At 36.5% G+C, this 14,849-nt stretch overlaps 1 protein-coding gene across 1 annotated transcript in view; it reads left to right on the forward strand.

Moving 5' to 3' along the window:
• SASH1 (SAM and SH3 domain containing 1) overlaps window positions 1-14,849 on the forward strand; it is a 79,857-nt gene that overhangs the window by 11,291 nt on the left and 53,717 nt on the right. The window contains exons 4-7 of the mRNA XM_072410231.1: window positions 6,678-6,718; window positions 7,602-7,688; window positions 10,663-10,775; window positions 12,563-12,664. Coding sequence (XP_072266332.1) covers window positions 6,678-6,718; window positions 7,602-7,688; window positions 10,663-10,775; window positions 12,563-12,664 — 343 coding nt within the window. The remainder of the gene's footprint in view (window positions 1-6,677; window positions 6,719-7,601; window positions 7,689-10,662; window positions 10,776-12,562; window positions 12,665-14,849) is intronic.

Below are 14,849 nucleotides of genomic sequence, written 5' to 3' on the forward strand. Positions count from 1 at the left end.
ACTTTAGTTACTCTTCAGTTAACCATATTAGAAACAAATTAGTACAGCTTTAGAATATTTGTTAAGTGCACAATAGAGGCAGCCATGGTAATATACTGGCTTGGAATTCATGGCTGAGGAGCCTGACCAGAAGGAACTACTGACATCTCTAAAGTCTGAGCCAGTGATGTGTTTCTGGTTGTTTTGCACACAAGTTCTGGTCTCGCTAACAAGTGATTATCTCCAATCCGCAGCTTTATGCAGTGAAAATTATATATACACTGTTGTAGATAGCGAGGAAAAATTAGTTAAAATACCTTTACCAAAACAATCACAACAAATTCTCTGGCATTTCATGGTGGTTAAACAGTTTTAGGAGATGCCTTACATTTTTCAAGAGATGTGCTTTGTGGGTTTTGTATCAGCTGTGGAAAGGCGAGGGTGTTACAAATGTGCTTTAATTTGTCTCGTTTCTTGTTTCAAACTAGATTACGTAGTGCCAGATCATACACACACCAGCTGTATTTTGGTCACAGAAGATGATAGAAAATTGTATATATTACTGTTATATATTCTGTTGTGGGATTGCTATTTACAGAAAGAAACACTAATCAAATGACAATGGAAATAATGGTTCCATTAATTTTGTCTATAACCGATATTTATGATAATTTTTGTAACTGATGGGCACGGCATGGGCATTTTTTGTTTTTTTTTATATACTTGAGCGACTCCCTGAAGATGGGCAGATGTCACATTGTGAATGATAGGCTGTTCAGTCTTGAGTGTATTAGAGAGTTACTATATTCTTACCTGTGCTGCTTAATGTACAGATCGTTCATTGGGAACAATCAGAATCTTCCTACAACAAGTTGGAAAATGTTTTCAATAATAATGATGCTTCCAACTCATTATTGTTTTTAAGGAACAGAAAGCGTTATGTTTGAATTGGAGACATAGCTTACAAGGATTGACAATATAAAGCACAGCTTGTAAAGCATGCAATGCCATGATTACATTTAGAACTAACATGCAGTCAGTTTTTTTTTTTTCTGTGTGACTTGCATGCCAACCCGGTCCTAATTAAACACACAGCGCCTCGTCTAATGGGCTTTGCTTATGCAAGTTAAAAAAAAAAATACATACAAATGTGTTGGCTTCAATGAAACATTGCAGTGTTTGCATTTACTGAGAAAGTTTTGACCTGCCCTAGAACCATCTCCATGGAAACCTAATGGGTAGATAATTGAATGGAACCTATTTTCCTATCCGTCCCTTTTTCACATGGATGCCAACAAGGTCAACACTTTGCTGCCTTAAAGTTCCTTTCAGATTCATGCTAATGTGATAAGAAACTGAGAGAGTATTTGTCTCATCACTCTGGCTCCCGTTTAGATAGATGAACGTGCATTCATCTCATAGCGTTTATAGTAGAATTTGGCTTTCACACTAATTATGTGACAAGGTCGCTTCTAACCAAGTTGCTTGCTCGAGCCGCATGCTAATTTCCCTTCTTCCTCCTATTGATTACAGTCTAATTAAGTTCATGTTTATTTCCAGTCTGAACATTGTACATATAAAACAGTGACCTGGAATCTGTCATTTGTATTTTATTAACTTTCTTTTCCTGCAGTACTTACCGTTATACCTATTTACAGAACAACTGCTACACATATAATTATCAATCCTTTTTTTATTTTTTCTACCTGAATAAACCTCCAGGTCCCTTATTATCCAGAACAAAGATATTTTTTTTCAACTTCTGCTCTGCTGTCAGTTTTGCAATGGGGTACATGGCGGAATAAGGATTCATAGATTGCCATTTTAAATATCCAAGTCACAAAACCAAAAAATCCCAAAATATCAGGTCTTCTAATGAGACAGTAATGAGAATAATAAGAGTATGAGATAAGAAAGAGATACAAAAATATCCTCATAAATGATCAGGGAATTGATTTTTAGAATGACAGAATTGTCAGTGTGTACACTTTGGGGGATTTTTGAATTAATTTATGTGGATGTGTCAGCACAAAATTTATCATATAGAAGTGTGCCCTCCCTTTTGAAAAAAAATGTGCTGCAGCACTTAATTTTAAGTGCATTTACATTTACAATTTTCTCTTGGGGCTACATTTATAAAACAGGAAATCACTCACGGGAATCTTCCAGGTCCATGTGTTTAAAAAGCAGTAATTTATTTTCGCCAGGGAATGTTTGAGGGAATGCCTGATTTACTGTTTTATAAATGGAGCTCTTCGTTCCATTGCAAAGTTCCAGGAATACCTGTTAAGCCTGCCATTGATGTCCTTCTAATTCAGCTTCCTGTGAATAGGTGTCAACAATGCTGCCCTGCTCCTGATTTCCGAGCTGTCACTCCCATGTAGGCTGTACCTGTTTGCATTATGTACCTGTTTGCATAAGAAAATTATGTAGAGGGCATAGGTATCATTCTGTAACTTGTCATTCAGCACCTCACCACACCTGGTCCTACCCATTACTTTCTCCATTGGTAAACAATACAGTATAAATTAACTTACTTTTCTTTTTGATGTTTAGTGTTCTACTGCTCTTTGGCTTGCATTTACATATAATGTGCGGGGACCCCTGGTATAGTCACTGACTTGGTAATTGGAACAGCAAGGATTTAGATGAAAGCCTTGCAGCATGTAGAAAGCAGCTACCATATTAAAGTGTTGACAGGTTCCTTTTCAGATCAAATTAACCACAATAGCTGGCAGTTGTGGGTATGTGAAGATGCAGGTCCCCATTGCCTCATATGATGTCTTACTGAATGAAAGTTCCCCTTCCATTATGTGACGTGCACCCTCCCTTGTCATCTAGCCATCTGATAAAATAAAAAAATCTCACTTTCTAAGGAAAACCATGAGCCTGACGTAGCATCCGATCCCTGTCCTCCTCACTTAATACCTGCTTATAGTTATCTGATCATTTCACAAAGTTATTGCGAACCTCCAATCAAGTGTATTTTTCTCTTCTGGCATTTTAGGGACCTGACATTTCTTTAGTGTCGGTGGGAACCTGCTAATAAAGTATGTCAATAGACAACATACCCTAAAGCCATCCAGTAGAATGACAGCATTTGGCTGCATGTCAAAACATAGCCTCATTTCTTGCCAAGCTTCACTTCATCATTATTGGGGAATTGTAATCAGCATATAAATAACCTTCATTTTAATGTAATTGCTGCCCTGGAACTGCTCCTGAGGGTCACAATGAAAAATGTAATGTATGATTATTTGTTTTAAACAAAATAGACTCCCAGACATGTGATATCTCATTTTACTTTCAGTGTGCAATTTGAAAACTTCCAGCCTCTTTATATATGTTGCCTTTTATTGTATACAGAAGAAGAAAACGTATGATGTAGTGATTGTACTGCACTTATAACATCTCATATTTAAATTATATAATATTATTAATCATAATTTCATAATGTTCTTTTGGTTAATATTAAATGTGCATTACATGTGTGAACTTTGTAATAATATTGTGCTATTTTTGGCATTAGCATATAACGCTCACACCTCTAATGTGCTCATGTCTGCATTCTAATGCACAAAATGCACACTAATAGACATTTACCAATAGTAAAATGTGACATTATTAGCCTTGAGCCCACTCATGCCTACTAAGCTTGAAGTTTATATGTAGCTATTATCTTGTAATATGGCTACTAAATACGCCAAAGGAGTTTAGACATACTCCTTTATATCAAAATGTTCATGTTTCACATTGTAATGTCAATTTGTACATTACTTCACATTTAAATGTTTTTTTTTCTTTCTACCACTGGTTACATTACCTTTAAATTTCTGTCAACATAGACTATTGTTCATGCTCTAATGTGACTATCAAATGTTTCATAAAAATGTGTTGATGAGGCTTTGCCTGGTGCACCACTTTACCACTTAACGTGAAATTCAGTGTAATGTCATTGACGTGCTCTGTACTTTTCTATGTTGGGAGATAGGAAAGAAAGCATCTGGATCAAATGTAATAATAGCCAAGGTGTCCAGATTCCATGTCCACTTGTGTGCATTCACCCAATTTCTAATAATACTTGGGAGGCTGTTCTTGACCTAATGGTACTGTTTTGTTGTAAAGTCTTCATCATACTATACATCATAGTTATTGCTCCCAACGTCAAACTTGTGATATGTCTCACTGTAAGAAAACATTTCTCAGTTTGCACTGGAGAAGCATGTATATGTGTAAAAGTAGTTTATTGGACATGAAAAACATTGTTTTTGTTAGTTTTCTAAATTGCAGCCCAAGGAAAAGTATGATGGGGATTTTATTCAGTAGAGGCATGGCTAGGTGGGTAAAAAAAATCCCTTGAAATAAAGTTCACCTTACAGTACATTGGCTTGATGGTGGGTGGAAAAAGCACCCCCCACCGACAGAAAAAAAGATCATTGGTATCAGTGGTAATGAACCGCAGTGATCCAAATTGCTCATGGCTCAAGGAACCCCTGGCAACTTGTGGAGGAACACTAGGGTTCTATGTTACCCTGCTTGAGAAACACTGTCCAAGACAGTTACATACATATCACAGTGGTGATACTTACCTTTTTGCTCTTGGCTTACATTGGAGCCATATGTTAACTAGCCTTCCAGTTCAATGAATACATGGTTAAAGGACTGGTCAGTGGGACAGGAAAGCCAAGTATACAAAATGGTATTAGCTCAAAGTGTAGGTGCTGTGTGACACAATAATTTATGTGTTTTGTATTGATGTGGATTTCCCTTTGACGGGAACTGAGATTTTGGTAGACATGTACTTATCTGTTTTTAGGTTACTGACATCTAGTTCCTGTCACATTGACAGCTTTGAAGGACAGAAGGAATGTCTTTTTTGAGTTCCTTTACTTAGTTTGTTTCTTTATTGTGCCCATCAGTGGCTCTTTGCATTTCATATAAACACACCAGCCCATATCATTCAATTGAAACTGTATTTTGGCAGTTGTATTATTTAGCAAATTCTGGGTGCCGCATGTTAATGGCTGCTTTAAGCTATACATGACTTGAATACATAACATTTTGCCAGTGCAGAATGTAGCTGACATAATTGTAAATATTTGTCATTTGCACCCTGCACTTCTGTGTAAATATAAGGTCCCATAAAAATCAACAGTGCAACAAAATTGGACATCATCAGAATGCCTTGCATTACAAAAAGTTTCCTCTATCGCAATGCAAGCTCCTGAGTTCATTCTTGATGTGGAGACTGTAAACTTTTTTTTTTTTTTTTTTTTTTTGTTCCCCTGTTTTTTGATGGTATTTTTATTAAAACAGGTATGTTTCACATAGCTCAGGTGATAGATATTAGGAATTCTTGGCATATGTTTAGGTGTTCCCTCCTCCACTGGAAAACTGAAACGACTAGTCGAAAAAAATGCTGTTTAGGGCTATAACTGAATTTGTTTTTGTTTTACCTACTAATGATTTTGCTCAGTAATGCCTCTGTAGGCTCTCCCTACCGAAACAAGTCAGTCTGAATACCATAGTCTTCTCTTGCTGTACTCCCCCTGTAATGGCTGTACAAATAGGACAACCTAGGAGCTAATTACCAGACATATAGCAGCTAGATCCCCTTGTGATAAAAGAGGGTGGCGGATGAGTAAATTAACCAGCAGCTATCAAAAATGGAGATTTACATTTGGGTGAGCCAACCTTTTAAATCAGGAAAATGGTGAGTAAACTGTTTCATCCAGGTGGGAATTAACCTTTTCAGAACTAAAAACAAGGGCAGTTACCTTCTCCAAGCTGCTTATCTGTCAGCTGCTTAGTGTGCAGAGGAAAGCAGGCTTGCCAGTAATTATTACAGACTGGGTCTCCTGAGAAGGAAGTGCTTATTGTATGAGAATGAAGCATCTGGTACCACAGTGATAAGCTAAGAAGGTCATTCATTTACAAAGTTCACACATGTGCTTTTCCATCGTGTACACCTGGACATGGCTTTACTCACTTTCTATAGCAAAGATTTAAATGGGTATGCTAAAAGTCACTTGTACTTTTGTAATGTGTACCTTTAGAAGTATTTGGAGGTTGTGTGTAAACATGTGCAGTACCCATAACGCACTGACCCCCATTTTCTGAAGTGTCTTAACCAGTGCATGCTTCTAGTCTCCATCTAAGATATGAGGAAAGGATTGCTTTGGAGTTTACTATTTTTTCCTTAAATACCCCAATACAAAACCTTCCTGCCTTCTGCATTATCTGGGATTTACTAAGCACAACATGAGTTGCAGCATCAGAAGCCAAAACATCTGGATGAATGGAACTGCTTTAAAAATAGGGACACTATAGCTGCATTAAACTATTTTTACAATAACTTAAATAAAATCATTTTCTATTTGCTGTTCTGTACTAAAGTACCGTAATCCCTCCACACAGAGAATATTCATTTTGTGTTCCAATATTTTATAAAATAAATTGTTGAATATGTACATCGGTACAGCAGGATTTAGGTTAATTGAAAATTTACTGAGCAGAAATAAAGCTCTTTGGTGCTCTCTGCTGTTATACGGAGGAAGCTGCAAACAACCAGGCATAACGCCGGCCTTTCCGTACTAGTCCTGAATGAATTGCCCAAAACCGCAGTAATTCTGTATAAGTACATTATGCATATATATGTGGAATATGCCACAAATAATTATCTTTTTTTCTTCTTTCAGATTTCCTCTTCATAAGTCCAGCTCAGAAGACAGCTCTGTAGGTAAATAAACATTCTTTTATTATTTTTTTTTTTTAGCTGCCTGAATTTACTTACTGAAGTTAGATATGCCAGTTTAGTATAAATATGTTTTAGGCAAGTTTTACTTCAAAATTGGCCTACTGGTAGGTGATCATTTTATTGTCAAGGGCCATGTTCACATACTGGGAGCTTCATGTGCTGATCAGGAACCCATTTGTAAGAGAGAGAACAGTGATAACCCCACTTGTTTTTTGGGGCATCCTCTTTATCCAGTGGGCCAGTGAAGTCCTGTAGCTTAAAGACCAATTCTTCTCTAGTAAAAGTAGATCCCCCAGCAATATAGCAATATTGCTATATGATAGCAAGTAGTTCAAGCTGCTATACTTGTCTCTGAAACTGTCCACTACACTTGCCATTTTGGCTTCGGGCCACCATTTCACTTGGTTGAATGATGCCCAACAGCTTCAGAAGGACACATTTACAATCTGGAAGATGAAAAAGCAATGGGGACCTGTAAGATCATTAACCTGGAAAAAGAGGGTATATATTAATATTATTATTAATATTTAAGGTGGTTGTCTCAAAAAAAGGGTAAGGGGCAGCATTACATCAGCAAAATATGAGGACAATCCCATATGTGTAAATCATTCATTTGGGTACCTGAAGTTCATATCTGCACAGCTGTGTGGAAATTAGTAATTTGCCAAGAATACAAATTGAGGTTATATGTGCAAGTTTTCAGATACATAGCAGAAATTTGGGTAATTACAGCAAAATGTTTTTCTTCATTTCACCAGCACAGATAATTTTGTATTTGCAGAACTATACTAATTGGTTCACGTTAAAATGTTTGAATGTATTGTCAATTTTGCTTTTTTCTTTTTTTCTGTTTTTTTCAAACTAGGAAAAATTGATTGGAAGAAGAAAAATAAATATTTCTGGCAACATTTCCGAAAAAGTCAAAAAGGAATAATGCGTCAGACTTCAAAAGGTAATAGAAGTCAAAGTAATTCTTGCTATTTATGACCTTTCTGTTGAAGACTGTTCTGAAAGGAGGAGCCATTAATAATTCTGCAAGTTGTTACATTTTCTTACTCACAGAGCATCAGCATAATCTAGTAACAAAACCATTATGTCATTTTTCTGACGGAAATTAGTGTTTACTGCTTTAAAACATTTTTTTAAAAGTTCAATTTCTTGGAAACCTGTCTCTCCTGCTCTCTTGAGTTCCTAAGTTGAACTTCTTTATTGTGGTGGTTATTTTATTTTTTAAAGTATTTAAAATCCAGAAAATAAACTTATGCACCCTTATAGTCCTGGCAACACAAATGCAATGTTGATTTCTGCAGATAAAATGGATTTGAACAATATGGCCCCTATGGCAGACATATAAAAGTTTTTACCACTTAAGAGGTCCCTTACACCTTTCCTGATGTAGCTTGCAGCAAGGCTTACTACTGATGCATGGAAGTCTTTACGGACCGTTACTGCCCTTCAAGAAATATACTCTGGTGTGGACTGTCCTATTGAAATGAATAGGAATGTCAAACATGGACATTTAAATGCTGGACAAACAGTCCATGAAGACCTAACCTTACCCAGTCACTAAGCTTGGTTAAACATCCCTCTTGAATTTAGTCACATATTATTTGCTTTATATATTGTTTTTATGGTGCTTCGGGATATATTTAAAGTTTTGGACATAATTTAATAACCCAGCTAGCCCAGAACTTTAATCAGTTTTATTCTGATAACTCTTTTTGTAAAGTTATTTCTCTTACTGTACTGCTTTGAAAATATTAGATTAGGCAGGATCCAGGATAACATCAACAGCAATTTCAGCAGCCCTTGTTGCTTTCTTTTTATACAGTTTCTCAGCATGACGGCTGAGACTTTTGACAGCCTTCGCTTTTAGCATTTTTGGGAACGTCCTCAAATATCATGGTTACAGCATACCAAATGTTTTATAGAATGTGAATGAAACTACTGCTAAGTCATTCCATGATAGAATAGAACAACTTTTGTATGATAGATTGAGGTGGGGGGTCCAGCCTAAATTTTGAATATATTAGAGGACTGATAATTGTATCTGAGGCTTTAGTGCTCACACATTCTATAATTATTCCTTTTATATTTTTACAAAATCAAATGTATCTTACCTTGAAGTATGGGGCTGCCTTGGTGGTTTATTTGAAAAATTGCTAGTATCTTGGCTGTTTATGGCTATATTAATTGTTTGCCTTATTCACCTAGAAGGACTGATTTGTGTTTTACAATGAAGCATTTGAATCAAATTCCCATCCTTGCAACTAGCATATTAAGAAGTGGCAACCTCAATATTCCTTCACTACATTTTTCCCTTCAGATTAATAAAAAAAAAGACCATAAAGACTGCCAGTCTGCATCCTTTTGTTTGCCATCATGAAATGTGACATAACCATCTGTGCTTATCTGGTGATTACAAAATTGCATGTCTAGGTAGAGATTTTTTTTATGGTTACTAATAAAGGCATACCAATAATAAATTCTTTGCTTTAGGCTAGTTTAAACATGACAGGGAAACTCTCGTTCTGATATGTGAGATTATTCTGAAATTCAGACAAGTCTGGTGATGCAGTTCTGAAAGACATAACAGATGGGGGAGAATTAAACAATGCAGCTATTTATTCTGTACAGTGTCCCAGAAGGCCCTCTGAGTACAATCCTGTTCATCTACACAATGGAATAACATCTTACTGACTTGCTGGATAAGTTCCTTCAAAACTTCCACTTTCTTTAATGCAGACAATATTTCCTCATTCTCTTGTTAGTATTCCATATTTTATAGTATTAGTCTTGCATTTCACTTAACAATCATTAATGCTGTATGTTGCCATTTGTGTATAAAGACGATCACTCCACGAGGGGAATTAGCAGAGGACCATAAGCTAAATTCACTAAATATTCATATTGATGCCATCTACTAATGGCAACATTGTTAACTATGCATGCTGTCCAGGTATGGTTAAGGCTACAGGTTTTCTCGAGCAGTCTTTCATGATTTAACTCCCATCCTATTGTGTGTGAAATTCCCCCACCTACTAGATTGTAAGCTCTTCAGGGCAGGGTTCTCTCCTCCTGTATCACTGTCTGTATTAGTCTGTCATTTGCAATCCCTATTTAATGTACAACGCTGCGTAATATGTTGGCGCTATATAAATTAATAACTGCTCATTACTGCTTGCAAAAAAGATAACATTAGACCGATTTAGGTCTTTTGCAGTGGCAGTGTTATCACAATTTTTTTTTTTTTTTTGTAGAAGTCCAATTTCCAGAGGTGTTGTGCCACATCTGTCTCCTCCACAGACTTGAATAGGAACTGTTTGCAAACACTTATTCGGAACTAAACCCAAAAATAAAAAAATGTGACCGAGCAGGTCCTCTGTTGCAGAAAAGACTGGCACACCTCCGTGTTTTGTTTGTTTATTGTGCTTTTTTGTGGAAGGGACACCACCTGTCACAAACATGTCACATGCTCGCTGCCCTATTTTCTGTCCACGAAGGTCACAATCTATTTAAAGTGTCTGGTTTCAATATTAGGGGCATCCCATGCTGTTTTTTTCCTGGTCAGCATAAGGTCTAAAAATGCCTGCATGTTTGTTGCCTAAACTGCTCCTGGATGCCTAGCTGTGGACTGTAGGCTCCCAGGAATGACATGTTACCCTGCAGATGGTCCAAATAGTATGTAAAGTCAATAACCTGGGAGTGTACTGTGAAAATGTCATAAATCTTACTCCAAAGGAGTGTGGTGCTCCACATGAAACTGATTAGGTTGAAAGTTTAAACTTTTATACTTTTTAATGAGGCTTAGAGGTTGTTTGTAACAGCTGACTCATTGCAACATTACACAGAATGTTACCCTTTGTTATTCTCCAAGATGTAACCTATATGGCATGTGCTTATTTCTGTTCTTGTCTTTTGTACAGGAGAAGATGTTGGTTATGTGGCCAGTGAGATCACAATGAGTGATGAAGAGCGAATTCAGCTGATGATGATGGTAAAAGAAAAGATGATCACCATTGAGGAAGCACTGGCAAGGGTAGGATTCTATTAAAATAACCAAGTTTTTACATTCATTCCAATTTTTGTTAATAAGTAAATAAAATGCAACATGTTCTGTAAAGATTACAAAAATGTTATCTGGCTTTTAATATATAATGTTACATGACTGGGCAGAAATATACCTTCTGCAGGCTTTTATGTTCTAATTCTGTAAGGTAGGATTTATTTTACCAGGTATTGAGCTGTCAACATTCCTGTCCAAATATAGGAAAACCTATTAAATGTAAGAGACTGATGTTATCACATGTACATGACTTTGACACATAATAGTATCACACAAAGGTTGACATGTCTTTCCAAAAAAAAATAACAAAATTTAAAGCGTCACAAATCCCACAACACTAAATGTCGTACCTTATAAAACCGTTGCTACCTATGCCCATAATCCATATTTCATTTTGTAAATCTTTTATGTGTTAGGAGAACATGCAATGCTTGACATGTTTTGACTTTGTAGCTACTTGCAAACTTTTTTATTTTTTAGCCATGTCATGTTGTTTCAGTCAAGTCTCTGCATTCTCCAGGTGGGGAACAAGTTGGGCTGAAGTATATCAAAAGTATTAACCATACATGACCAAAAACCAAATCTGTTTTACAAACTAACATGAATAAGACTAAATTTAGATGTTCCAGCTGCTCCAAAAACTGGGCAATATACCCCAGGCATAGGGCAGCCACAAATATCCAATTTTTCTATTTGATATATATTAATTAATCACTGATATTCTTTGCAGACAAAACTTTCTATCAAGCATGTACAGAATGATTATTTGCCTAATGAGGTCTGTATACTGCACCCTCAATCTCCTCTCTCTTTTCTGATGAGAGACATGAGAATGTATGTGGGAAACTATTGGTTTTTTTTTTTAATGGAGAAGAATTTTCTGCACATGTGGACCCTTAAAAAGGAAAAGAAAAATGCTTTGGAAAAAGCACACTAAGTTTTTATTTCTTTCAGATGTCCATTTCATTCAGGTTCCGTGTACTGATAAAAACAAAAAAGAATTCAATCACTTCTAAAAAGTGAAGTCTAAAAGCAAGTCTACCACAAACACTCTTTTAAAAGCACAGTAATGCATGGTAGTGGATTGCAGTGTAGTGGGAAGGCGTGTTTGAGAATGGATAACCTAACAATGAAAGCAGCTAAAAAGGTGAGTGGGAGTGTGTGTTGCAGCTCTTAACTGATTTGTTTGAAATACACAAACATGTATTGTCCATTATTTGATCAGGACAAAAGTATGGACTTATCCATAGAGAAAACACAGAGAATGGTTCCTGATTGCAAAAAAATCTAGACATGCACATTGCCAGGATATATCTATGATCACAGCAGACATGCATGTGCATTATATTTTTTGTTTGATTAACCTAAGATGTATCTGCTGAAATCTGTGGGAGTCCATAATATCAAGTTGATCATGTAATCCTCTCACCAGTGTTTAGGTGACTGTCACCACATAGGCATAGGTTCACCTGTCCTTTAGTAACCTGTAGGACTTATGTTAAGGAGATGATCTTCCTATTATTATAATAACTGTGGATGTAGATTTGTTGCTTGTAACTGCATGGAAAACAGTTCAATATACTTTTCTAATAAAATGCTTTCTGTACATGTTTCTGCCATGGCCACTTTCCCTTCTTAACAATACACCCTAACCTTTCTTTGTTTGGCTATGAAAAGGAAGATGAACTCTTCCAAACAGCAGTTAGCCTGTTGTGCCATTGCTGTTGTGCAGTACTATGTTATTGTCTTCATCTTTTCAGCTGAAGGAGTATGAGTCACAGAATAGGACACCAGGGTCCCAGGACTCAGCAGATTGGGCTGATGGATCATATCCAGCTTGTGATGAGTCTTCCAATTGCAATGTGAGTTTTTTTGTGTGTCTTTATGTATTAACTGTTAGAGAGTTGTGTAACTTATGTTACAAATTCCTTTTATGTGAAAAAAGTCATATCTGAATAGACACAAGTTAGAACTGCGTTCTTGTAGTTGTGAATGAAAAAAGGGTAATACAGCATTTACTCTGGCCACTAGTGTGCTTTATCCTCTTCAAAGTTCAATTTGAGTTCAGGTCCAGCATTCCCTCTACTTTTTGTAGACTGGAGGTTGCATTAGATCTACCTTTTCATATTAAGTGCATGCATACTAACTAATGTGTAAGTTTAACATTTACTACTATTATCTCCCACAGAGATCACAATTCTTAACTTTGACACTACCTTTATGCTTCTCTCTACAAACGGATAGAGCCATTGTGGTTAGGGCACTTTCCAGGTTCAGCATCTACTTACTAGATTGAGATGTTGGCTCAGATGTCACATGTAAATGTTGGTACCCATGCAGTTCTTGGCTGTTTGAAACAAATATTCTGTTTATCTCCTTATCATTTCTACAAAGTTAAATTATTGCAGTCTTCTATATTAAAAGTTTGTTGACACCTATCTTTATTATTACCAACCTATTTAAGCATGTACAAGAGGCTAGGGAGTTGTAAAAGAAAGCCCATTGTATTTTCCAAACTCCCTAGCCTGGTGCTTCTGCCTTCTGTAGTATTGACAAAAGGTGAGCCTGAACTGTGCTGATCGTTATGTAATGGCATCACAGCTATGTTCACCATACTCTGCTGAAGTAGCAAGACATAATAGAGCTCCCTTGATGAATCTGATGAGCACTGCAGAAACAGCTGGATCCCTGAAGTGGGCGCCTCCATTTTTTATATTCTCTCCCAGCAGTAGGACAAAGCACAGTAGGCCCATTCATATTCCAGATATTCCAGACATGTACAGAACATGGACTGAGAAAAATAGAAGATGCTTAATAAAATGTTAGATAATTGGGAGTATTCTTAAAAAAAAAAAAAAAAAAAATTGTTAGTGTTTTGTATTTGGAAACAAGATGGGAAGAGTATAGCTGTAACAAAATGTTACTGAGACACATATACACGCACAATTCAATATATCTTCTTCTTAGGTCCTTTCTATGGGTTTCTCACACATTTTTCATAACTTTGCACACGGCTAGATTTTTGATTGCAGAATTTTATCTATTTCAAAGCTCCAGGGGAAATAATTAAGACATTGGTAGGAATGGCCCACACTTTGCAATACAGCACAAAGCTGCACCCCTTTTTTTAACGTCTCTGTGAACAAGTCCTAAGAGATATGCTTGCAAAGGTTACTGGTAAAATAATGTTTGTGACTGTTCTGATGGGTTTTTATTCATGTCAACAGAGATTTTCATGATCTATGCAAACCAGGTTCAAAATGCTCATCTAGTAAATGAAAATTCCGTATGAATTTACTTTTAACATGTACTCCTAATAAAATGTTAACTTAGAACATGAGTGTGTTCTGATATATTATGATGTTTTTAAAAGGCTTATTTTTTTTAAATATTGTAAAAATAGTTAGGTGCTTTTAACAAAATGGGCCATTTCCAGCTTCAAGCTTTAACCATGGTCCCAAGTTCTTCTGCACAACTGAATATGAAAGTTTGTGAACCTTTTTTTTTGTGAATTCTTTTCACTTTTTTTTTTGCACCTAGTTGTGGTTGTGGAAGATCATGGTGCAGTTTCATTGCTTTTTGGCTGTGCAGTTGTTGCCTGAGAATGTGTTCTGTTTTGCCCATGATCTGGTTTTCCTTTTCTGACCTTACCTCAGCAGTTTACTACAGATTTTATTTTCTTTTTATTTTGTGTTTTTCAATTAAACAAGTATTTGTGGTTTCTTGGCTGGGTGTGTGTGGTTCTGGTTGGTGGGCTTCAAGATGGCAAGCCACTTATTGTGCTTCCATTGTTATTACAGCCCTAACAACTTGCGCACACACACAGACGTTTTGCGAGGGGGGTATAGAAAACTAGAGAAAAAATAATACTTTGTAGTAGGAGGAAGCCAAAAGAACAATGTTCTCCCCATTATCTTTAGCTGGGCTCACACCTGCCACCAGTGGTTATTGAAAAGTTGGGTCACAGTATGAGAGCTCGCCTACAGCCTCCTCCCAACCAGCTCAAAATAAATTCTGGGGAGAACACTACTAGTTTACTGGTAACTT

Source organism: Pyxicephalus adspersus, chromosome 4 (assembly GCF_032062135.1).
Source record: "Pyxicephalus adspersus chromosome 4, UCB_Pads_2.0, whole genome shotgun sequence".
Classification (NCBI taxonomy): domain Eukaryota; kingdom Metazoa; phylum Chordata; class Amphibia; order Anura; family Pyxicephalidae; genus Pyxicephalus; species Pyxicephalus adspersus.